Genomic DNA, 25667 nt, shown 5'->3' on the forward strand with positions numbered 1-25667 from the left:
AAAGAATGTTAAAAAATGTAGATTTTGATTGTTTATTGAACTTTCAATAAATCTTACAATAGTGCGATGATTTCCTTTGACTTAATAATTGGCAAACGATCGGTGTGTTTGCATAATGTTTTTTTTTTTTATATTCTTTGTTTATCATACACGACGATACGATTATACAGTCTTAATTAGTTAACAAGAGCAATTTTTGTATGGCACACGGTTATTCGTTTATGAATAATCAACATACGCAGAGAACGATAAATTAACAGTTATAACGATTTGTCAGGCACTAGACAATAGGCATTCAGGCCACGTAACAATATTGGCATTAATATCATAGCGCTGAATTCATAAATACACATATATAAGATATAACAAAATTACAATAAGTGTAATTGAATGACCGGAGAAACAATCGCGAATCGAGAAACATCAGGCCGTTATAAAAGGGGGAAGGAGGGGACAAAAGTCCTGATATATTTTGATAAATTAATTACAAAGAAAAATAGTCTTACGTAAATTTGTAAAAAGTGTACACAGAAACCGCTCATATATACACACACATACAGGCAGACGGAACTTTCTCACTCATAAACCTCCATGGAAATTTTCGTAATGTAATTCGTTTCTGTTAACGCGTTTTAAAAGTCTCTTGCAGCATTATTACGCAGATTTATTACCGACTTCAAAGATACACGAATCTTTTATATCGTAAACTGCGTAACCGTGAGTTCTCTAATACGTTTATCATACCCGCATATTCCATTACAATTATCAGAATCAATAATAGATTTTACACCGATTTTATTCGCAAAGTCAATCGATTGATCGATCTTAAATATCTGCAAATATCTTTAATACTAACATTCTCGAGTTGCTATAAAAATCTCTAGATTTCGTTATCACAATTACTCCGGTTCCTCGCGAAGCCCCTCGCTGTACAATTTACGACCGGCAAGTTCCAACATCACCTTCGACGTCGGGTCTTGATTCAACACGGATTTCACCTCGCGTACGTCCTCCTCCACGTCTGGCACCGGGCCAACCCCCCACACCTCGCAATGTTTGATTTTAAAATCTTCCCTACCGCTAAGTTGTACATAACTCTGAAAGGTCGTACATGACAAGCTCGATTTACCGGTGCCGTATTCGCAGTCCAACCAAAGGCCGGGATAATTAAACTGCCCTCCCATGAGCAGGCCGTTAGGCATCGTTTGTTGATGGAGATTGAGATACTGATAGTGATTGTTGTAATTCGTCGATGGAAACGTCAGTATATCCGGCTCGAGCTTGAACAGAAACGACGTTTGATTCCCTATGAAATTCGGTCCCAGTCTCCAGCTGTCGGAGGCGAAGCCGCCGAACACGTGGTCATCCATGTCTTGTAGTATGATTATCGTCGCGCCTTGCATCGCGATTCTGCCCAGCATAGTGGAGAACGATTCCCCGTGCACTTGGCTCGAGAACAGAAATCGCCACTCGTTACGGAGCTCGTGCGGTAGACTCAGATTCAGGAACAGAACATCACCTAAGCCTAGTATACTCGGGAAGTGCGGTATATTTTCCAAACCTTTGCACAACGGCAAAAGATTCAGATCGTTTATCCGCGCAGCTGTGTTCTTATCACTACCCTTCTTCTGGGAGACTAAATAGAGGTACTGAAAAACGTGCGACTGAATATTCTTGAACGCTGCTGCTGCTGTCATGAACCAATTCTCCACTTGATCGATGGTCAGCACATCTCCGTACTTTATCAGCTCCTCGCAGAGACTGCGAGAACGCATCCCTATTCGCCTGGTGTTGACGGTGCAGCCGATGCTGCTCCAGGTGAGATGATACGCATTGCCGGAGTTCTTTTGCAGTCGCAAGTAGGAGTTGATCGTTGCTTGAATATACTGAAGGAATGTTTGAGTGGGCATCTCATACTTCTGCTCTTCCTCCGCGAAACCGTCGAAGATTAGACTTGTGCGTTCCTCGGGACTGCCACGCACGGCGAAGACGTAAAGCCGACCGAAATTTTCACCGTTGACCGTCGTAACCCTCTTGCCTGGTTCATGGCAGAGGAACCGTACCACAAACTGCAGCAACACATCGTCCAAATGCGTCGTCCAGTGCTTGAATATGTCTTCGCGTTTGATGGAACCCGAGCTGCGGGACATAGACTTAAACAGGTTCTCCACTAACGTCAACTCGTCCGCGGAGAGGATATTCGATGAAGCTGAACGGCTCGACCCATGACCCATCTGGAAAAGTCATGTTCCATAATAGCTATCAACATGCTCATCTCAAATGTAAATTCCATTCTACTTTTACATTTTTCTATTATATAATCATCAATGTATTTAGCATACCTTTCATACGAACGAGCAATCTTTCTCGACAGTCCATATACCTCCTCGTCTTCCACTTGGTCGCCCTGTAGATGTCGAGAACGAAAAGAGAACACCACTCCGTGCCTTTTTCAGATCAGGCACGTGTCGGCTTACGTTTCTTCACGATGTCATGTCACATCGCCGCGTGAACGATGACGATCGTGCGATCAACTTGCAGATCGCGACGAGCGATAATGAGCAACAGACTTGGAGGTTATGGATGACACGAGCGAGCGAGCTACCCGCTGCTACGTGTGCGCGCCTCTTATCGACATCTATCGACTTCCAGCATCACGCCTGCGCCACTACTTTCGCCGCTCGCCGCCGCGTATGCATCTTCTATGCATCGTTGGTGCATTTCCCTCATTCGTCGCGCACGAGTAATGAAAATCGACGGTGAAATTCTGAGGCTCATCGGAACAATCGCTTCGCTTTCGTTCCAATAATGTGGAAGGGATGCAGCGCAGTGACGTAATAGCGAGTTGTCGAGCAAACAATGTGATCCTTTAGCACAAAGGGGTGGAAAAAGGAGGGAGAGATGGAATGCGAGAGAGGAAAAAGAAAGAAATCTAAATTTTTACGATTAAACTAAACTGGTGCAGTTAAAAAGCAATTGTATGTAAATTTAAATGTAATAATAGTATTTGTAGAAATGTTTTAAGTGTCCGTTTTAAGTCGCACGTATAGCTCGAAGAGTAAAATAAAAAACCGGAAATAACGTCATCTGTTTTTCTCACCCTCATTATATCTGCTGCGTCATCGGCCTGCGCATATGCGTCATTTATGTATTTATATGCATAAGTTATATTATATGCATTTTTCTCGCATACGTGTTTTCGCTCACAAAAAATCTCCCAAAATAACGGACTTAAATGAAACTTTACTGAAATGATTATTTTACACGAACGATTGTCGGATATTGCAAAGAACGAAAAGATTACGAAGGATAAAGGAAGGAGGAATGGACTGAAGGGGGCGCGGAATTTTGAAATGTGCTCTCACTCAAAAGGGAATAAGTGCGTTGCACAACTTGTGCAATTTTTCAAGCGAGTGGTGAGATAAAATGACCCGACCTTTACAAGATGACATATGTGTACAATACTTCGAAGCCAAAACGCGTCGGATGTTTCCACGCAATTTTTGCGTTGGCACGAAAACACCTTACTGTTAAGTATCATTTAAACGAAGATTATCTTCCTCTTCTCTGTTAAGAAATTTCTAAAAATTTTAGTAAACTTTTTTTGTGTACTCTTAAGTGCTCTTAAGTGCTAAAATTATTAATTACAAAGATATAGATATTTAATAATTAAGAAATTGAATATAATTATCATAGAAAATAATTGCAGTTATTAAAATCGTTTTTAATAAGAATGGTGATCACAATATGTTGAAGATATTGTGTCTATATTTTTACGATTGTTACTTAAACAATGATTTTTCTTACATTACTTTGTGATAAAATTGAATTAAATTCTGTGTGCAGCTTATCTTTCGAAAAGTCGCCGATGTCCGTCGAGAAAAAGAATTGGCCGAGAGGAGGAAGAATGAGCCGCAATTGGATCAAGCTCAGGATCATCTGGTTCGCAAGATTTTTTCAAGGTAGGAAAACATTTGCTAGAGTAGCCACTGGTTACCGGATACGATCGAATATGTGCTATCGGGCTTGATGCCCGTCATCCATCTTTGTAACAAATAGACGAATTAAAAGAAATAGATGCGCATATCCATTCTGTGAAATTGCACACTTAATCTTCAGGAAATCTGCAAATAAATGTTGCGCAGAATATATAAAAATGTCCGACAATTCTTTAAATAATTTTTCACTTCGGAAAACGAGATCTCAATTTCGCAGAATGGAATTTCAGCTGTGCAAATTACAGTTGTTACAAATCCGCATCAATCTGTAATCGACGACTTTCTGATTTTCCGTTACATCATTAATAATCGAAGGTGTCTGCTTCGATTTATTTTAACATTTATCGAAGCATGCAGTAAAAAGTGCAATATTCATATTCAGAATTTCTCGCCGTACGTAATGACTAGATATAAGTGAATGTAATTTCCGACGTACGATAAATCGTAAAATTCTGCATAATAATTTATGATATATGTAGATACGCGTGCACGCATACAATAATACGTGATCCTTCATAATTATATTGCGATTGTTATTTCTGTCTCTATTTTTCGTCTAATAAAATAATCATGATTTATTTAAAATAATCCGGTGCGCTAATTACTTACGACTTACGGATAATACATATGTCCTAATTTACAATTCATAAACTTTTTATATTTGCGGCCAAATTTAAAAAATTAAAAAATATTAAAAAATTAATTAAAAAATATTAGATACTAGTCACTGACGAACATTGTCAAAGCGCGTTTATTAAAACCTCAACTGAGCTCATAAAAAGCTACTGATGGATTATTTTAATCCATCTATAATTATTTTAACATGTTATATTTTTATGTGCGTGCACGCGTTACATTCTGCGTAACACATGCGAGAAAGAGAGAGAGAGGAAGAGAACAAAAGTGAGAAAGAGAGAAAAAAAGCAAGAAAGAAATAAAAGACCACACAGAACTTATCACGGACGATTTTTATCATCCGTGTGCTGTTGATGAATGTGATTGTTGATCGTGTTGCTTGGCTGGCCTGTTGTTTCCGAAAAGGTTCAAGACCGACGGGGAAGGCCAAATCGGCATGACCAGGACCGTGAGCGGACGGTCTCAGGATTCCGACGAGGAGCTCACCGTGAACGTCCTGCCGCCCTGGCCGAGTTTTAGGCAATTTCATTTTTCTTACATATTTATTTCTTCTCCAATTTCCTTTTTGCCGTTTTCCTCGCTACGTACACATCTTTATATTATTATATATTTATCATTACTATGATTATTATTATTATTATCCTTTATCGTTGAATTTACATTTGTTATTATTACGATTGCCGTCGTTATGACTATGGCAGATTTATTAATAACCCATTGCGATGTATGATATTATATTGTATATTACATTATACATATAATACCTATTTCAATATTCGTACATGTGTACATATGTAATATTCATAAATATACTGTATACCATGGCGCGCGTGATGCACGTATCTCCGCGAGTTAATCCGACATTTGCATTTTTGGTGGTTTCAGCTTTGTTAATTAGAGAAGTCTCGTTGCGCATTTCTCTATTGCGAATGGCAGTGAGATAGAATCTTTCTATTTATAAATAAGTTACATCCAAGCTAAAATTTTTATTTTGTAATTTTACAAAATTACGTTAATCGAGCAAATAAAGGATTAAGCCGCATTATTATTTAAAACGGGTGTGATACGTACATGCAGGATGTTCTTGTGTAACATCGACAAACTTTATCAAATTTTACCTTCAACTCGCGGTCAACTTCTTCTAACATAAATGAAGCGTTTAATTTATAAACAATTTTATATAAATGGCATTTAAATTAATTAATTTTTTATTTAATTTCATGGATTTCACTTTGACAAAATCTTAATTTAACGCTCAGCTACACTGAGAGACGTTTAACGTTCAAGCTCAAAGAAGCGTAAAAGGATCCAAGATAGACTTCCAAAAGGAATCGATCGCAGATCGTTCGAAAATTCCTCAGAGCTGAAATTTGTCATTGTCATTCGAGAATGTCCTGCACACACGCTCAAGCGCTTCCCCCCTCGCATTCATTCGCTGCGGCGAATACCGTAATGCGTCCCGTAATGTGCCAGCCGGAAGGTATCCACGTACGTGCACTTGCTGTACACACGCTTAAATGTGAACAACGATAAATTTTCATCGCACGTCTACGTCGGAACACGAGCAAATCGAGATTGGCGGTCGATCGACCGCTGCGGAATTTCTCCTCCGTCGAAGATGGCCGAGTTCACGTTCGTTCTCTTCGAACTCATTTTTATTTAACTTACCAAAGTTGATGAAATCGAGACGATTCCATTGCCAGTATTTTCTTAATACTTCGACAATGTTTTATGAATATTTATTGAATTATTAGAAAACAAGCTAAGTGAAAATTTTTAAATAACGATTGCTTTCGACAATTTCTCGCAAGCAATTTTTATTTTACAATTATGCTTATATATTGAAGATCATTAATGAAAGATGATAGAAAAATCTTCCGATTTGTTCGTCCTTTCAGCGGCATATTTACGAGACGTATACTTCACTTCCGGTATCGTATCATTATCATTTTAATGATCACTGCAGTTTCTAACGAATGCTAGAGTGCTGTAAAATATATGGCTTTAGACGGTCATGCGCATCTTTCTTATATATCATATATACTTTTTATATCTAAAAGCCAGAATTTTCTAGAGCAAATTGCAGGATTTCGTATAGTTTTCAACATCCTTGGATGTATAGCTTTGCAACTTTATCCGCCAGTTTTTCAGCGCTAGAATGAAGTAGTTGTAATGTTGTAACAACAGTCATCTGAGTCATGAGTATATTTAATTAGTATCAATAATATTTCTTAATTAATATTAACATGATTCCTCTTTAATAAGCAAATGATATTTTATTCGAATAGATCACGCGTGTAATTACTAATCGCACGTAGAGACACCGGCAACGCTGTCGCCGAGGTGGCAAACTGTCCGAAATCCTGACGTGTTTGACGAGCATCCGATCTTCTTCGATTCTTATGCAAAGCGAAGTGCATGCGACGAACGCACACACTCTAGGATTCAGACTTCTTTTTGTCTCCTATATACTTGTATATCTTTACGAGTACGTATACACGTACAAACGTATATAAATTACTGTCATGCAGCTGCCCGAGAAACTACTGGAATGCCAGAGAGGAAACTGCGCGAACATCATGCTACGTTTATGACTTACAGCTGCAATATTCTGTTCTCTTTTTCAAAAATTTCTATTTAATGTAATCATCAGTGATTTTATATATCTATGACTTTCGCATTCTCAGCTGCTTGATTCTCACACATACAACATGCTTTCACCGCTGATAATTCTTCTCGAGTCTTGACTTGTGACAGCCTTACGTTACTTTTCTCTATAGCATAATTAATTAACTTATATTCATCACCTGCGATAGTTTTTATAACAATTATCATTGCAACTGTGTCGGAAGGCATTTTATAATTCGATAATAGACAATGTTGATTTGTGATTTGCATGACAAAATCGAGTTTGTCTTTAGAGATGATTATAATGAGAAATAATATCTTTACGAATTTATTTTATCAGTAGGTTTTTAATACGTTAGTAGAATTTATAAAAAAATAATAACAACTTCTACTTAATCAGACGTGAAAAGTCTTAGTATCTTTTATCGATTCGATCGCATGCATGATGATATTTCGATATTTTATAGAATTTTATAAAACTTATTAAAGAGAAATGTTTTACATACAAAATACATTTAGCGTTTTCGATTGTATATTTAATTAAAATTTAAATTACAATAAAATATGTGACTACATATCAATGCGTCTATGAAGAAAAGTAATGAAAAATTTAATTAAATTGTTAATCAATTTCCGGAAAAGGGCACGCTTTGATACGCGCGTAATAACATTTTCCGCTGCCTGCGCGGATTGCGTTTCATAGAGAGCTGCGGCTATGCCAATAATTAATAACTGTAATGCAACTATTTGTCGCGTTTAATATGTTCAACAGTGTGGCATTCCCAAAGTTTGTCGGGCAAATTCTTATCCCGATTGTCGTTTATTGCCTGAAGATGTATCGAAACGTTGGTCGACGCTGGTCGGTAGAAAATTTCATGATTTTTTTACATTTTAATTCGTGTTTTATTTGACAGCAATATCGCCTTTCTACTTTACACTTGTCGAATCCTAACGAAGATCTCGAACACGACGATATTCGCAGTTAATTTGGTATTAGTACAACGAGGCGAGACTCGTAAAAAGTACAGGACCGTCTTAAGATTGTATTAAATACCGTTAATCTCGCGAGATTTGAGTCGAATTAAAAGTTTCGGCACGCGAAGAGCCTGCATAATTACAGAGCGAGTTACCTAAGCTACGGTGATTCAAACGTTACGGTACTACGAGAACGTGTCCTGATTGTAGGATTTCATGAGGGAGAAGCTATCATTATCTTATTTCTCCGAGAAATTACTACACTCAATATCGATTTTCTTAAGGAATTACTACCGAGCAGTACTATCGCTACTATTCACTAATTGCTTTCCGTTAGGAATTGGATTAATCTAGAATTTTCCCGCGATCGATTAGCCGAAGTACACCGTCGGCGTTTACCAACGTTCTCCGTCCCGTATATATATACATATATATATATTTCGCCAACGTTGTCCACCATCCGTCGTGGATCCCGTAGCCACGTCGCACCGTAGGTCGCTCGAGAAACCACCAACCGGCCGGAGCAGCCTTTCTTTTTTTTTTTAGGCCCTCGATTATAGTGGGCGATCGCATTCTATCTGCGCTGTAACGCAGAACTCGAGGATTTAGCTTGAGATCCCGAACTAGCTCGGGGCATGCACCATGAAGATCGTTGAATCGGATCGAAAGGGAGAATAAATTGATAGAAAGAAATAAGAAATAGGCAATCAGGTTTTTCACGGTGAGAACGGTCTTTTGTCCAGCACCCCTTCATCACACTCTCGCCCCTCTATATGCATCTGTACTTTTGCTGCCCTGGTCCAAATGTCTAGGGAGTAACCAGCCTTTTATTGTAATTTCTCCTCTTTGTATATGTAAGCATATACTTTCTCTGCAAATTGCTTGTATCGAGCGAAATATTGATGATTCTCCGTTTTCTCTCTTTCGACTGCGTCGTGTAGGTTTCGCCGAGAGAGACAACACACTGCCGATGTGGAGAAGGGCGACGGTAAGGACGCCAAGGACGGCGAGACGTCGAACACCAGGAAGCAGTCCACTGCCGAAGAAGGAGGAACAGCTGTCGCGAAGACGCGACCGGGCAAGTGGGGTCGTTTATTAGGTAGGAAAAATGTGTAAAATCAAAAATAATTAATAGATTGTAAAATTAATTTTAAGATATAAAACGTATAGTTTATATTGATCCCGGCGTTTCCACGTTGGAAAATCTATAACTGCTTTCCGTAACTTTCAATCAGTTTAGCATTTTTTAATGATATTTTTTAATAATAAATTATTATTAAAAATGTTAAATTGTTTGAAAGAGAATCCTTGATTAAATAATAAAGCCATAAAAAATCTGTAATGGTGCAGGTAGTTCGAGTTTAGATTCCGGTAGCGAGTCGGGCACGGTTGGCGATACGTTCAAGCGATCTCTCAGTGCTAGAGACTCGCGTCCTGGCTCGAGCGCTGGCACTAACAAGGTCTTCCCAAAACTCGGCAAACTAAGCGGTACGATCGAGGAGGCTGGCGATAATGTCGAAAGTTCAAAGGACGATCAGCAACAACAGCAACAGTCGGCGCAGCAACAGGCCCTCAGCGTGGACTCGAAGCAGCTGCAGCTGCGACGTCTGGAAAGCTACGACGGCGGTCTAATCACGCATCAGCCGTGCCACGAACGAGAGATCCTCGCGGCGGTGCTGGAAGTGAAGGTGGACCTGAAGCTGGAGGTGCAGAGGGTAAATCAGCGGCTGGCCAAGATCGAAGACATGCTGCAGGCACTGATGAGCAAGCTGCCGGTCGCTGGTACACCGCCATCCAGCGGCGGTGGAGGCGGTTCTCAGCAGCAGAAGACCCCGAATTTTGCTCTGGGCGGCAACAGCGGCAGCGTCCAGCTACCTGTTACACCGAGTGTGATAACGTTGGTTCAGTCTGCGACGCAGACCACGGAGTGCAAGCCGTCAATTGCGACCACGTCGACGTCCACGACGCCGAGCGAGGGCTATCGGGAGCAGTCGACGGCGACGGAGCGCATGCCGAAGAGCGGCCAGGAGCACCATCATCATCATCACCATCACCATCAATCGTCGTCGTCGTCGTCGCGGGACGTCAACAAGGAGCTGCTGGAACGGCTGACGCAGGCCTCCACGTCGCGCGGCGACGACTCCAACGCCCTGGGGCCGCTAATCCTGCGCAAACGACGCAGCAAGTCGCGCAACAAGGGCGCGGCGCCGCTCGCCCCGCTTGCCACGCAGCCAATGAGCCCGTCGGAAGCCACGGAGACCACGCAGATGCTCGAGTGCACCGACGACCGGGACTCGACTGGTGGACCGAGCGACAGGACTACTGAGAGGTCCGAACGTAAGAGACCGCCACCCCGACCGAGGGAATATTTATGAAAGTTCTTTTTGCGTCGGTTATTCACTTTCTTTCATCGTCTCGAGACAATCTGCCGCGACGCGGTCGAAGGTTCATCACACAATACGCTTGGTAGTTTAGCGTTTTAATCTCGCGGGGACGCGAGTTCGCCGAACGACGCGACGCATTTTTCGCGCGACTATCTTATTCTAAAATCTACATACATCGAACAAAAGTTAACGTTTCGTTGTTTCTTCGTTACGCGGTGGTTCAATCCTTCGGTGCGGCTGGAAGATATTCGGCTGTCGTCGGTCATCTCACGCGTGTGCCTGGAGTTCTCCGGTGACGCAACCGTGTAAACTGACTCTGTTCTGTTCGGGACGGCGGACACCGCCGTTAACGAATCTGACGCGTCGATAATTATGTCCAATATACTCTGGTAATATATAAATAATATATAATTTAAAGAGAGGAGCTCCGCAATTTTCGCTAATCGCTTTTCGAAACGAGTCGAGAGGAGAACGGCGAATGAAGGTTTCGCTTTGAACGGCCAAATACGCCGGCGTAATTCTGCATGGCCAAAAGTGATACGGCTAACGAGGTAAATATATGCAGTCTTAATTACGAATTACTCGCTTGCGACGGCTTCTTCGAGACACATCGAAACTCTCCGAGGGGATATACCCACTTTGTATACTCACACGCAGAGACACATACACATGTACACGTAGATAGATGTAGGTTCACACGCATCGCATAGCGAAGAACTCGCGATAGAATCATGACGATTACGCTAGATTTCTAAGCCTCTCCGGCCACAATCAGAACGATTCACGTCGACACCAAGCTAGCGTCTCACTCGACGAGACGTTTTGTGATTGCGAGTGCATTATTGAGCGCGAGATTTATGATGTAACTTGTAATGGTGGTGCCCAAGCGAAATCTTGGTGATATGTAGTCTAGCAACCGAGTGAATTCTCAACAGATATGTAGTAATGTCTTTCAGACCGACCCGATGCATTGAAGACGTTTGCATTAATTAAGTGCGTACTTAAAACTTTATATACAAAATAATTAAAAGTATTCTCTGTTTTTCTGTTCCAAAATTATTTAATTTTTTTAAATAAAATTATATATATATATGTATATGTTTTTTAGATCTCCAATAATTATTTTAGGTACAAAAAATGGATATACAAATTTTTAACTTTTTTAAAAAATTGCTAAAGCGTTCCTGAAATATTCTTTTTTTTTCAATTTTGAAGTCTTATATCTACATTCGCTACTCTGCTACTTACATTTCTTTGGTCGGTTCGGTCTTGAGGTTTAATCGAGTTATCCGAGAGAGTGAATGGATCGAGCATATATGATCTTCCTGTAGACAGATATGAATACGTATTGCAATAGCAAAGCTACCTGAATGTAAGCTCCGAGGATTCACCGCGCCGATCTAATTCCCTGCGAAGGGAAATCAATCAATTTTGACACCTGTGGTTTGGGCGCCACCGATCTGAAGGAATTTATCTTGGTTGTGAGACGGTTAAGTCTTCGATTTGAATATCGAACGTTTTTTTTTTCATTTTGAATGCATTAAAGATATCGAGCATCGCTGGATAATTAGAGCGGCACAGCAGGACGGCTAAATCGAATACAAATCGAAATAATTGCTCGTTGTGCTCGACAAACAATCAATGGAATTGCAAATGTGATCGTCGTTCTGTTCAAGATAGAATCATCGTCACGGTCTGTTGCATATTGCAAGTGCGACTTAAGCGGTTTCGATTGAAACCGAACGCTAACAATAAGAGTTCCAAATTAATTCCGCGTAATCTGACCATTGCCGTTATATTCTCCATTAAGAATTTTGTATTATTCTAACATTATTGTCTATTACAAATTTTGCCGATTACATTGAAGAATTCTAAATTGGGAAAATATTTTTGATAACATTTAACGTTTCGTGTCGCTCAATTATGATTCAATCTTCTCGCGTTTACTGTGACGATTAGGAAGCTGAGAAGAAGCGTGATTTGACTTGGAAAATTTGCTCGTCAAGTTGATGAAGACGTTAAGTTGTTAGGAGAACTTTCTCGTGCAAAATAGTATTATTACGCAGGAATGGCGCTACGCTCGTAAGTTCGTATGATACGCATACGAAGCCAAACAGCAATATTAGATGTATATATCTTGTAATATGACATGTATATATATTTGCATAATATTGGTCATACAGATGTGAGGAAACGTGCTGATGCTGCAAGCGAGAATGGCGTTTTTGTTAATTCAATACTCTAATGAGCTGACAATCAATGTTTTGCGAACTTTGATTAAATCGAATCTGAGTTATTCGGGACGAGTTTTGTGAAGAGTTGGAAGCGATTAATTTGTATTAATTACCAAAATTTGCATTTTCTGCTTTGCATTTAATCATTTTAGTTTATTTAATTCTTTTACAATTAATTGATCAAAATTAAATTTATTTATTTAATTTTTTACAATAGTACAACAGTAGAAAATTCTTACATACCCAGTAAGAAAAATGTTAGCAATGTTGACTATCTGGATAATAATTATATAGTAATAAGAGATTAATTTTTAGTTTCAATGACCACATAATGAGCAAAAGCGCGATTCTCATCACCGAAATCATTTGATCAAATCGAAAGTATAGATGCAAACGTACATACGTACATACACACACGTTACATACACATATGCGCGTGTACATATATAAATATATATAATAAGAGACAAAGAGTAAATAGAGATATATAATTTCATGTTATGAAAGATGAATTATTGAGCAGTTACGAGGACTTTGTTAAATAGATTTTAGAGACAGAAACGATATAGCTGGCTCTATCGTAGTTTATATACTTATACGCAAAGAAAAGGTTTAACACTGTTGAAACTGTAGCGACTAAGCCGCACGTCTATCGCGCGTCGATCATGTTGAAACGCTGAGATTTTTCATGCACTAATCATATCGCGCGGGCCGTTATAGGCTAAAGTGCTCGATTTCTGTAATTTCAATGCAATTTTGTCGAAAATGAGAATGCAACGTTTGTGCGAACGCAGTTCACAATATGATCGGGATCGTCATCCGTGGCGTTTCAATAATATCTTTCAACATATTGACAAAATTTATATAATCGAATCTAATTCGACCATATCGAACAAACTAAATAACCAGAAGAGAAACTCTATGTAATATAAAATTGCAATACTATTGCTTTGTTTAAAATCAGAATTTGCGAGATGTTTAAATTAAAATTTAATATTCAGAAAGACAAGTTTATCGTAACAGTTAAAAAAACAGCCTAAATTAATGATGGCTAAATGCCGTGATAATGAAATAGGCGGTAAAATTTTTTCTTGCCAAACTCGATTTTTTGTAAAACGTTTGTAGTTCTTTGTAAAAAAATTTAGCGATAAGATAAACTTTGCAATGTTGATTTCCCAATCCATGTCGTTAACTCTGAAGGAATGCAGAAAAAAACGGGCAACAGCTGTACTTGCAAACTGTGTTATACTGCGGTGGAAAAATCTGATAAAAATGAGGATCCAGTTTGTCAATTAGTTACTGCCTTTTCTTATCACGGCGGAAAAGAGCGGAAAATTTCCACAGCACGGAAACACACGCGATACGATCCCGACATGGCAATTTCGCGCCTCATCGCTTAGTAAAAATTCGGCTGCTCGCCGATCGCAACACCGGAATATTATCCGGAATATTCCGCAACTGCTATCAGTGCGAGATACGGCAACATCATATGTTCGCGATCCAACGAACTGCAAGTAGCAGATAATTCACACAGGAACAACGATAAGAAGATGCGGCGGCGCGAGAAGGGAGAAAACGCGTGTGAAACTTCGATTACGAATGAAAGTTTGCTAAATAATCAGTGATATTAACGCGTGCCAGAATTTAACGAAGCAATATCACCTTCGAGATCAGAGAAGATGATGATTCCTGTTAACCATGAAGACCACAAACAAATCTATAACATAAATAAGACGAAAACGGAACCATTTGGCGATTAAATGCAGATAATTAATTCAGGAAATAAAGATTCTTAATTGAGGAAATAAAGTACATGTGATACGATTGCTTTCGAAATATCGAAGCGGACATTGTCAAGTCGCAACATCGACAAAGCTACTGACACTTAAATTCGAAGTGGGAACTTCAAGTTGTGCTCTTCAAGGCTAACTATAAACCACTTGTTAAACTCTTCATGAGGCCATATGTGATATCGCAGCTTTCGATAAATAAGTATATACAGTATAAGCAATCTATATATCTCAAGAAAGATATGAAATTGGACGAAGGGTCTTTGCTCGTTAAATATTGTGCACAGTTTTGTAAAAAAAAAACAAAGAAAAAAATCGCGAGGAAGGAGCAAAAATGAGCATGTACATAACAATGAGCGCATACGGTTGTACAATGAAAAGTTTCTCTCCGTTCACGATCTGCCCCGTTCGACCAAATCGTCTTAATTTCACTGTCACTGCGCTACGCCGTAATAATTTTCGCTTATCGTGGAAACCCTCGCGGAAATTCTGAGCTCGTTCTTTTCATTCACAATAATTTGATCGTGATAGAAATACAAAAAAGAATATAGTACCTAAAGTAAAATATATAAATATACTTAACGATATCTAAAGATATTTAAAAATAATTCTATTCTTCTAGCATCTCGTGATTCATATTGTGCAACCTTCACTGGGCAGATCGTCATTGGACGTAAAGTCAAGAGAATATAAACGCAATAGATACGATATTACGATTTTTTATATCAGCTACTTCGCAATAATATGAACAATCGCCATTCGAACGACAATGTCGTAACACGAGTCGTCGTCCCTGACCTTATGTATGCTTACTAGCTCGAAACAAAGTTTCAAGAAGCAAGTCAATTTTCACGACTCGTCACAACGAGTTAACAACACGGCACGTACAAATTCGGAAGTTGCTGCGAAAGCTTTACTGTCTTTGACTATCAATAATCGAGAAAACGAATTTATATTATTTCCTATATTATTGTCACGATTAGATTGCAGATTCAAACGAAAGAGCTTCATCAGGACGAAACGTATCAAATTTCTCAATCGCGAGCCCATTTATCAGCGATGTCTATCTACTTTTCCGCGTAAATTTGTATATTTTAATCAGGATTAACGAAAGCGGCGACTTAAATCATAAAATGTTCGTTTCATCATGCGATGGTGAATTAAAATAAACTTTGAAACAGTATAATTTAGGCGTATTACCATTGTGTTATTATATGTACGATATAGCCGCGACACGCTAAGTAGCATGTTACAATCGTCGCGCGCAATCTCGAGAGCCTTAAATATGGAGAAATTCGATACGAGACGACGGCGACGACGACGACGACGACGACGACGACGACGACGACGACAGTGTTCGCAACGACGATCGAAGAAGCCGTGATAGGTACTGTACGAATTTCATGAAACAAAAAAAATGGTTGAGAGAGTCTATATAGATAGCTACTGAACAGAGAAAAAAAAAACAGAAAAAGTATAAATATATAAATACATACGTATATATATTGATAGAAGGGGGAGAAAGAGATTTTTGCTATAACACTTCGTCCATTTTTCTATATGGGCAGTTCGTTGCACTTGTAACACAAGTCCTTGGCCTTGTAAATTATTGTCCTCCTCAGTCACTTCTCCGATGAAAAAGTACCCCCTGGTTTCGCAGTGCCGCGGAAAGTACATCGAAGAAATCGAACGTGATCGAATTTATTTTTCTCTCCCTCTCCGCCCCTTTCTCCTTCTCTCGTCTCCCATTTTTCTTCTCTTTCATAAAAAAATTACTCTGCTGACCGGCGATCCCTTGAGGTTCGATTTCTGCGATAGCACGGCACTCTTTGCGCGGCGACAAGACTCTTGTAAAGTTTTGTGGGGCCCGATAGGGAGAGAACGAGCGCGGGGGTGGATTAAGTAAGAGTTCGCGAGAGAGCAATTTCTGCGCCGATAATTTTAAGTTGGAACGATCATTGACGACTGATGACGTGAATAGACGTGTCTCGTGTGTGCTGACGTCAATTCTCGGATGAAAATTGTGCAACGACATTGCAAAAAAAAAAAGAAGAGACAACCGAATTGATTTTCGAATGACGCATCTCTTGTAGAAATCGCATCGTCGCTCGATCGTTTGCGGTCAGTTATCATGCAAAATCGAAAATCGTAGAAGGTAGTCGATTCGTGCGCAGCAAACGTTTAGTCTTCCTACTATTCCCGAATTTACGCGTTATTTGAAGCATCAATTGCGCAAAAGACAAAAAGAAAGAGAGAGAGAGAGAGAGAGAGAGAGAGAGAGAGAGAAAGCGCGAAGACACGAAAATTCGTCCAAAAAAATTATCCAGCAAATCATCGTCAACGATCGCTCGGAAAATATTCTTGAGAAATCAAATTGTAGCATCGAACGAAGCCTGGCTAGAATACTCAATGAAAAAGCTGCTTTCAGACTTATAATAAAAACATTAAAATACTCTTGTGTGTCATTTTCGGAACACATCTTTCTCAAATAAGAATTCTCTTATCCTTTCCGAGGTTCTTATTCATACTCTTTTTGCTTTTGTTTATTTAATAGAGATTTTTTTTAGATAATATTAAAGAATATTTCTGACAATTTATGTGTATAAAATATATTTTTATTAGTATACTTGTTAATTTTATAATATTAATATATTAATAATATTTATTATAGTAATTATTATAGTAATTATTATAGTAATTTCAGTCCTCTTTTTTGATTAAGTCTTTTTCATTCACATCTTGCTCTAATAGATTTTCACCTCATCCCTTGAACAGATGCGTTTTAAACATTCTACAGTGAATAATCTTCAATCTCGGTGATAGAATGTTCGACTGTCCCCCAAAAAAACCGGTGATATTGTTCAGGAACGAATGTCTTGTTAATTAAACCGACTGTTCATGTCGCTGCTTGGTTTTAACGTTGTTTTTCCAGCACGTGGATGTAGAATCCAGGATTCTTCACGCGATTGAGCGGCTTGAAATCGCCATAAATAGTGTAGTTTGCTCTGTGATCAAACGTCTCGGCCAGCATATCGCGGAAAATTGATAATTTGTGAGGATAATACGACAGCCTGAACTCGTTGACGGCCTGAGGATTATTTTTGTCCTTCTCGTCTAGAGCGATTACATAATCCATCATAACGGTCACAGGCTTTCCGGCCACGTAGAGCACCGACGTTTTGATATCCGTCATATGCTGACTCTGCAATACGAAAAATTCTAAATGTGCATGCTTTTCGAAAATGACGGAAGAAAAAGAAAGTAACATGATTGTTTCAATACGATAGACAAATACGAAATAACTATTCGAAATTTTTGTAAAATAATAATGATTTTATATTTTTTCTTTATGTGCGAATGATACTTACATTATAATATATGGATCTTGGGGGAGTTTTGCCGGTTTCGATTATGTAATCATAATTTCTGTGATCAATGAACAGTAAACCTCCTGGCTTTACGCAACGCTCGAAGTTCCTCAAAGCTCGCCTAAAACAATATGATTTATAAATAATGCAAAATTAAAAGCAAACATTCTCTAATGTATCTTTTTTTAACATGTAAAATTTAATACATAAATTTAATGCACAAAATTTATACAAATTTATTAAGTTTGATTATCTTTAAAGTAAGCTTTTGCAAAGCATAGTTTGAAAATTATCTCGCTTCATTAAATTAATATAGATAATCTAATTCAATATATGATTGATGATGATAAATTTGATATACCTTTGCTCTCTCTGATCACCAAAAGAATCAGGCATATGAGCGAAACTGTTTCCCAAGCATATAACGGCATCAAAACCTTCTCCAATGAGATGACTAATATCGCTAGATAGAGTCAGCCAATTTGCCTCTTCAATCACTGTTGCAATCCAGGAAATCAAAATGATAATGATTATAGATATAAATATAAGTAATAGATTTTTTGACAGATTTATATAAAATTTCTTCTCTCATTAAATATCATCTCATTAAAATATATTTATTTTTTATTTTACCACTTTATTCTAGACAATATATTTCTCAATATTCGAAAAATATTTCCTAATATTTTAAGATGTGTTTATATCTTTTTTTTTTTTTAGACATTATGTCTATGTAAATGAAGTGATTTTTATTACAAATTCAATTGTAGGTAAAATATTATTATGTAAATTCTTATGCGTATTTCTTGCTTTAATTTTATCAATAAATTATTAAATTATTTTGCGTTTTAATCTACAAATGTATTACATGATCACGAGGTTGAAGATCATGATATGGAAAATAAAAGTCATGATTGACCTTTACTGATAACGCGAATCCTTTCTATATTTCTTCTATTACTGATAGCATTCCGGTTGTTTTTGTCAAGCAATGCGCCATTGCCTTGCTTTAAATTGCTTTATCTGGCTGCGGTTTCACAATTTCTGTATATAAGTGCGTATTGTTTTGCACGATTAAATTTTACACAATTATTGATCGGTATTATTAATCGAAAAACTTGTAAATACTCAATGGCATTGAACTTAAAATCTTGCGTTATCAGAATATTGACTACAAATATTGACTACATATATATTAGTATGAAACGTGATATTTCAGAATAAAAACAGATTTAAACTGTTGCATCAAGAAGAACTTTCTTGATTTTGTCCTCTTAACAAATTAATCTCTGTTTTCTTTACATTTCAGAAGATAATTTCTATTTTATTTCTTTTTTTTTTTTTGTCCAATTTTCATCGTTATTTGCTCACCCCAGTTGTCAAAGGCAGACTCCTTCCTACGATCCCATCTGCATTTCAGCGCGTACTTGAGCATCTTATCAGAGGCGTCGATGCTGATGACCTCGAAGCCCTCTTCGAGCAGCATCACGGAATCGATGCCGGTGCCGCAGGCAACATCCAATATTCGGCGGCATCCATTACGTTGAAGCAAGCCCACCAGGAAGTCTCGGTAGTTCTGCGTACGCTGCTGCTTGTCGCCGATAAAGACTTCCCAGATCTTCGCCGCTTTGCCATCCGCGTATTGATCTTGCACATCCTCGGCTGGCGTACGAGTACGGTGTACGGAATCCACCATCATGAGATTTTGGAACAAAACTGGAGAACCAGTCATATATTTTAGAGTGTAATTAAAACGAAGACAAATTAAATTACATCGCTAGAAATTTTTATTATGGAATGTTACATGGAATTTCCAATATTTGTGGAATTCAACAATTCATAAATTGTGAATTATTGGAAATTTCTGTTTTTATTCTTCTATTCTTCTCCCCTTTTTATATAATTTTGTTTCATTTTTATCATGTAGAACAATTTAGATTAATTTCTTTCTATACAGCATAGAAAAATTGCGGAAATATTGCAAAACTGTTTTGCAGAGGATTTCAATTTTACAAATATGTTACGTAACGATGATGCAATGTGTCGTAAGATTATATTACTTTCATAATATATTTCTTCTGACATGTATTAATTATTTAGAATTATCTCTTTAGATGTTAAATATGCTTTTAAGTCGCAATTTAGCATATTGTTTAGCAATAGCAATTTAGCTATTGTTACTTAATTTAATAAACGCGAATTTAAATCAATGTTACGTGTGGTCTATTTATACTCGATAAAAAGAAGTTATGGCAAGATAACATGAAATAGGCAAGATTATATTTCCTCAACGGATCATATGTCGCATGATTAAATATGAATATATCATTATTAATATAATATATAATTATTTATCATCAGATGATGTTTACTTTACAAGAATATTTTGTGAAACATGATTTTTACAGCCTACCACTTTGAGCATTTGTGTATGTCATTAATAATTATGTTAATTTAATTAATTGCGCACTTAACACAATCTTAAAACATAAACCCGAAACTCCACGTATTTTAATTAATTTTAACTATTTTTTTGTAATTCTAAAGTTTTAAGGCGTCTTCTCTTTGACAATGAAATCTGACAACGGGCACGATAATTAATAGGCTACAAACTGTTGAGCACGTGTCCTATTCCTGTAGTTCCTATCCACACTTACCACGAGATCGTCCAGATGGGCCTTCATCATAGCCGTTCTGCATAACTTGTTGTTATCTCGCGTATCGTAATTAAGGGCTCTCGACGTGAATCAAGTATGCATCAGGTTTGCATCAAGGGCAAATGAGGGAAGGATCGTCTCCGCGTTACGGCACCGCGCGCCCGTAGGGAGTTGCCAGTGAGCATAATTGCAGCGTCTCCTAACATTTTCTATTTACTCTCGAGAATACTAATGCCAACGTGTACTTTGATTAAGCGTGCGTAACGATGTCGGTGAGGGATTAAATCATAGTGCGGAAGTAATCGTACATCAAAATTCGAATAGTGATGATAGAAACACGCAAAAGAAGTTAGTTAGTTATTGTGACACTTACTCGATCATTTTATGATAATAATTATTTGATAATTAATTTCTTAATTAATGATTTAATTAATGATTGATAAATGTGAAATTAAATTATATGTACGTTAATTATATTAATATATGTAATTATATATATATAATATATATTTTTATTAATTTTTTTGATCTTCCTGACCGTGCAATATGGAATCAATCGTTTGGGTCGAAATGTAATGCATGTTACAGAAATGTATAAGTGTGTGAATAATTTTTATTATTTTGTTTTATTTTATATTTTTTTTCTAATAAATCAAATTTTTCGCAAATAAAATTTACTGTCACGAGAAACCTGAATAAAAAAAAAATACTCTTGAACAGCTCGATGATTCCTTCTTACTTTAATTTTTAATAACTTAAAGAAATTAATCTAAATTAATTTAGAAATTAATTTAATTAAATTAAGAAACAATAAAACATATGTATACAAATAGAAATTATAATTTAAATCTAAGATGAATTCTTCTTATATTTCTAAAATTAATTTTTTTGTAAATGATTAAGCTGTTATTTTATAAAATTTGCAATTTTCTCGTACCTTCTATATCGTATCTTCAATGAAAAATTTCACGATTGACGATAATCTAACTTTCGTTTGATGCGTGATATCGCTATGAAAACTGCTCTAAAATTGAATGAAAACTGTCGCGGTGGTACAATAACCGTCGTATTTATATACACTGTGGTAGTTATCACTTGTTAATATTGCTGTGACAGTGCGCTTATAATACCGTTGTGGCGAGCGTTGTCATTGGATTACTTCTCAATGTGATGTAATAGTTTCTACGATACACCAACGATTCAGTTTAATAACGTCTGATAAAAATGAGTGATATAATTCATCGTAAAAGTTGTGAAAGACTTCAGTTTCCGAAAAAATTGGATCTAAAGACAGATTTTTACGGTTGACTCGAATAAAGTGTGATCAAAATTGCTAATTATCCAAGGAATTACAAGTGAATAATACGTGTTTCTATTTGTGTAAGATTCAATGTCAATTAAATATCGCAAATTACTTTTGAAATCGGGATTCAATATTTATACCGCTTTCTCATTCTTCCACGTTATTGTATCTGTATAATAAATTTTTATTAGATAATAGTGCAGAGCTATATGATGTGATAAATATGGCAATATTAATATTGACGTCATAATTACAAAAACTTTTTTTTAATATTTATATTCCAAAAATGGGATGTAATGAACAGTGTTTATTTCATCAGATTGCAACGCCCAGAATCTATCTAATGTGTGACGCAATGTACGATGACTTGCGAGTCGATGACTTGTAAAAAAATTGGAAGACGTAAGGCTGCGAGAAATCGATCCGAACACCTGCACTTGCAATATTTGTACAATATGATATTTAATGAAGTGTCAATAATAAAACAGACATACTTAGCTTTCGTTTGACAAAATCAAAAAAATATAAAAATTTTTTAAATATATTATTTTTTTTATTAAAATAAAACATTTTCCATTATTCAAGCAAATTTCATAGTTTTAATCCGAGTTTTGTGAACAAGTTCGTTTTCACGTGTGCAATTTTGGATCGTGTTGTTTTGTTTATGGTGCAAAGTATAAAAATGTAGTTCACTGCGTATTAGTGTTATAATTAGAATGAATTACACTTATCTTACACATGCATATATATTTTCATATGAAGAGGAAAATTTTGTCGTAAGACAATATTAGACTCCAATGGTAATTATTACAATTATTATGGTGAAACGTAAAATATAGATTCCAAAAAATACTTAAAAAATGTTGTAAGCATTCGTAATACCGTCAAATTTGTAAATTTATATGTGTCAGTATAAAATTTTAATGATATATTAAGAATAATAGATTCTTTATTGAATTCAACGTATATTACATACATCATAGATCATGTTTTACATTTTAATTATGTATAAAAAGATTTATTTTATATATAATTATTATATATAAAATAAATTATTCTTAATTTATTGCACTACTTCCAGTACTACACTCCGTATTTAATAAGCATAAAATTTTGTTATATTAATTCTTTTGTGTAATAAAATAAAATATACAGCTTAGTTCAACGCTACAAGTTAAACCACAAACAAATAATTTAATTGATAAATGAGGGAAAGGGGCTATGTAATAATATCTTCAGTTGACCATATATTATTCTTATTTTCAAAAAACATACGATACAATTAACTACAAATTGGCAGTGTAGTTAAAAATTTTTCTGCATTTTATTCAACCTTATAAATCGGAAAATTGTTCTTGTAAGGTCATATATCAAAATATAAATATTTAGTTAAATGCAACGAAGAGTCAATGGCAGAAAATATTATTCTTTTTACAATTTACAGTAAAAACTAAAAAATTTGACGAGAAGACGTTCTTTCCTGTACGAGGAAAATGTCATCAAGTAATAACAAGTTCTATTGTGATAAAAATATTTTCAGTTTATAAAAAATTATTTAAATTATCACTTATATCATTCTATATATCATTTTTTCTCAACAGAAATAGGAAATTAACACTACTGTATTCTTCTTATAAAATATATATATTTTTTTCGAATTTTGCATCAAGTTTATGACTTTTATTTGTAAACATATATGCAACCAAAAATGTAAATATTGCGCTTATGTAAAAAGATTATGTCATTTATGTGAAATATTAGCTTTTACAAATCAATAGCAAATAATTCATTAATTTCTACAAATAAATGATTAATTGCCTATTATTCTGAGTTGTGCATAACAATTTCAATTGCAATATATTAGTTAAAACACTAACAAGGTATAATTCATTTTCTGGAACTATGCAATGATCAGATCAAATGAATGTTGAACTATATCACTTTGTCAATTGCAGCAATTTTTCTCTGCGTTTGCATCCAAGATCCCCACAGTTTACAACAATTTGTATACCCTCATATATTCTTTAAATCGTCCGGTAAACCATTCTTGGGATGTTTATTCTCAAAGTGTTGCTTGTACGTTTTAGGATCTGGCATCTGAGCCTGTAAATAAAAAAAAATTTGAATCACATAAAATGTACATAGAAGCCACAAAGTATTCATAAATAACAAAGATTCTAACCTTGCATACAGAACACACATGTACAAGTGCTTTCTGTGCTGCCTTTTTCTGATCATTGGCGCTATGTCCTTGCTGCTTTTTTAGTTTCGCACTTTTCTCAGCTGCCTTGGCTTGAGATTGTATTTTTTGCTGTCCACGGGCCATTCTGAAAGTAAGAGAAACCAATACATAAAAAAGCAATACATCCCACGTGATATTGATGATAAAAGTATGCTCAGTTCTGCTTGCTTTCGCATCAGTGAGGTTCATTGACACCAATACAGAACTAAGTTTAGAATATTACCAGACACATATCTAATATCTTCCCCCCGCTGTAAGCCTCATCATACCCTTCAATGGTTATCGCCAACTGTCAATATACGATGACTAGTCCCTCTTATCTTTCGCATTTGTCATCTCTCGAAATAAACCACAGAACCATATTGAACCTTACCTAAATTGTTGAAACGTGCGATCGAAGATATTCACGAAACTCGTGCTAGTTGAAATCGTTCACGTGTCGCTGTCACTGCGATAATCGCGCTCGCTACCCCCAAGTACCGCAGTGTAAGGTAAGGTATGAGGTCAGTTCAATCGTTCGAAAAAAGTATGGGAAAAACTTTCTAGAAGGAAAGTACATTTCACTACGAGACGAGCGCGGAAGCTTAGGGATGTCTGTGTGTCTTTCGGCCGTACTCTCTTGCAAAATTTCCATCTCTCTTTTACCGAACGGTCAATTGTATATCCGTCTTGTTTCAAGTGCAGATAACGGTGTGCAGCTATGCGGGACAGACCTTTTCTTACCTATTCACAGACGGACGTAAACTTGTTACAACGGTCTTGAACAGTCTCTTTCTTCCTTCGACAATACAGCCGGTTCTCAGCGTGATGGAAGCGCGGACGATACTCGTATCTCACGCCGAGCGCTTTGGAGAGAAATTTCTTTCTTCGGCGAAGGAAAAGCCGTGCGGGCCGCGAGCGAGCGGAGCGAAAGTTACGATGCCCGAAGCACTCTTCACGTGCAGACGAGGATACTCGCGCGAAGAAGCCGCAGCTGTCGAACGGTTGAATTCGCGTTTAGCGCAAACGGCACTTGTGAAGGGGCGTAATTTTGCAGCGTGCCCTGAGGCTCGACGAGCCGCCTTGCGGAAGCCGCAGCGCGATATAAAATTTCGTTTTGATCGATATATACGCATAGAGGTTCGGTGAGGTTTTCGCCATTCGAATATCGGGTTTAAAGCGTGGTTTACAATAGGTCTGTTCTTTATAGCTGAACTGGCTGCACTAGTTCAGAGTTTATCTTTCTCCTTTCAACGTGGAGGGAAAAAGATAAACTCTGAACTAGTGCAGCCAGTTCAGCTATAAAGAACAGACCTAACATTCGTCAGATGTCCGAATTGGTGCAATGCACTGGACAGCCAATTGCACCTCGGGAAACGCGCATGTGATTTTTGCGATAGCTATGTATTTTTTGCGCTCTTTTTCCTTTTCTTCAAATAATGAATCATTTTGCGTTGTGTTTTTTTCCCAATA

At 37.0% G+C, this 25667-nt stretch overlaps 4 protein-coding genes and 1 long non-coding RNA gene across 12 annotated transcripts in view; 2 read left to right on the forward strand and 3 right to left on the reverse strand.

Annotated features, from left to right (window-relative positions):
• eag (ether a go-go) overlaps window positions 1-17097 on the forward strand; it is a 123590-nt gene extending 106493 nt beyond the window's left edge. For 3 of the 5 annotated variants that reach the window (XM_067354862.1, XM_012371938.2, XM_012371940.2), the window contains 4 exons: window positions 3847-3962; window positions 5040-5153; window positions 9179-9336; window positions 9588-17097. In XM_067354862.1, coding sequence (XP_067210963.1) covers window positions 3847-3962; window positions 5040-5153; window positions 9179-9336; window positions 9588-10612 — 1413 coding nt within the window. In that variant the 3' untranslated portion in view covers window positions 10613-17097. The remainder of the gene's footprint in view (window positions 1-3846; window positions 3963-5039; window positions 5154-9178; window positions 9337-9587) is intronic. The other 2 variants (XM_067354863.1, XM_012371943.2) reach the window with 1 other exon arrangement.
• Window positions 19-3074, reverse strand: LOC105675114 (MTOR-associated protein MEAK7). The gene is made up of 2 exons (XM_012371954.2): window positions 2343-3074; window positions 19-2234 (listed from the first exon to the last, which is right to left on the reverse strand). Exon 2 carries the CDS (start codon window positions 2232-2234, stop codon window positions 900-902), a length of 1335 nt encoding a protein of 444 aa, XP_012227377.1. The 5' UTR covers window positions 2343-3074; the 3' UTR covers window positions 19-899.
• Window positions 17098-17238: 141 nt separating the features above from the next.
• Gnmt (Glycine N-methyltransferase) lies at window positions 17239-21748 on the reverse strand. Of its 2 annotated transcripts, XM_012372180.2 has the most exons (6): window positions 21608-21747; window positions 20671-20869; window positions 19385-19729; window positions 18375-18510; window positions 18014-18134; window positions 17239-17847 (listed from the first exon to the last, which is right to left on the reverse strand). In XM_012372180.2, the coding sequence occupies exons 2-6, from the start codon at window positions 20711-20713 to the stop codon at window positions 17560-17562; spliced, it is 933 nt and encodes a 310-aa protein (XP_012227603.1). In that variant the 5' UTR covers window positions 20714-20869; window positions 21608-21747; the 3' UTR covers window positions 17239-17559. The 2 variants fall into 2 exon arrangements, with proteins under 2 accessions (XP_012227603.1, XP_012227604.1); XM_012372181.2 differs by lacking the exon at window positions 20671-20869 and having other exon boundaries at window positions 21608-21748.
• A 164-nt stretch (window positions 21749-21912) lies between these two features.
• Window positions 21913-22515, forward strand: LOC136999907 (uncharacterized). The gene is made up of 2 exons (XR_010890186.1): window positions 21913-22050; window positions 22293-22515. It is a non-coding gene; the product is annotated as an uncharacterized lncRNA (long non-coding RNA).
• A 1083-nt stretch (window positions 22516-23598) lies between these two features.
• LOC105675126 (zinc finger protein 706) lies at window positions 23599-25364 on the reverse strand. 3 transcript variants are annotated; one of them, XM_012371984.2, is made up of 3 exons: window positions 24929-25364; window positions 24156-24300; window positions 23599-24076 (listed from the first exon to the last, which is right to left on the reverse strand). In XM_012371984.2, exons 2-3 carry the CDS (start codon window positions 24297-24299, stop codon window positions 23987-23989), a joined length of 234 nt encoding a protein of 77 aa, XP_012227407.1. In that variant the 5' UTR covers window position 24300; window positions 24929-25364; the 3' UTR covers window positions 23599-23986. The 3 variants fall into 3 exon arrangements, with proteins under 3 accessions (XP_012227407.1, XP_012227403.1, XP_012227404.1); XM_012371980.2 differs by having other exon boundaries at window positions 24939-25361; XM_012371981.2 differs by lacking the exon at window positions 24929-25364 and adding an exon at window positions 24589-24757.
• Between the last annotated feature and the right edge of the window lie 303 nt (window positions 25365-25667).

This window comes from Linepithema humile, chromosome 5 (genome assembly GCF_040581485.1).
Source record: "Linepithema humile isolate Giens D197 chromosome 5, Lhum_UNIL_v1.0, whole genome shotgun sequence".
NCBI lineage: Eukaryota > Metazoa > Arthropoda > Insecta > Hymenoptera > Formicidae > Linepithema > Linepithema humile.

Excerpts from the sequence above, each read along its gene's own strand:
- LOC105675126 (XM_012371984.2), bottom strand. The coding sequence starts at position 24,299 with ATGGCCCGTGGACAGCAAAAAATACAATCTCAAGCCAAGGCAGCTGAG. Across the intron at positions 24,077-24,155 it reads ATGTGTGTTCTGTATGCAAG|GCTCAGATGCCAGATCCTAA; the intron begins GTTAGAATCTTT and ends TTTTATTTACAG.
- LOC105675114 (XM_012371954.2), bottom strand. The coding sequence starts at position 2,234 with ATGGGTCATGGGTCGAGCCGTTCAGCTTCATCGAATATCCTCTCCGCG.
- Gnmt (XM_012372180.2), bottom strand. The coding sequence starts at position 20,713 with ATGCAGAACGGCTATGATGAAGGCCCATCTGGACGATCTCGTG. Across the intron at positions 19,730-20,670 it reads CCCATCTGGACGATCTCGTG|TTTTGTTCCAAAATCTCATG; the intron begins GTAAGTGTGGAT and ends CTGGTTCTCCAG. Across the intron at positions 17,848-18,013 it reads CAAGATCCATATATTATAAT|AGTCAGCATATGACGGATAT; the intron begins GTAAGTATCATT and ends TTCGTATTGCAG.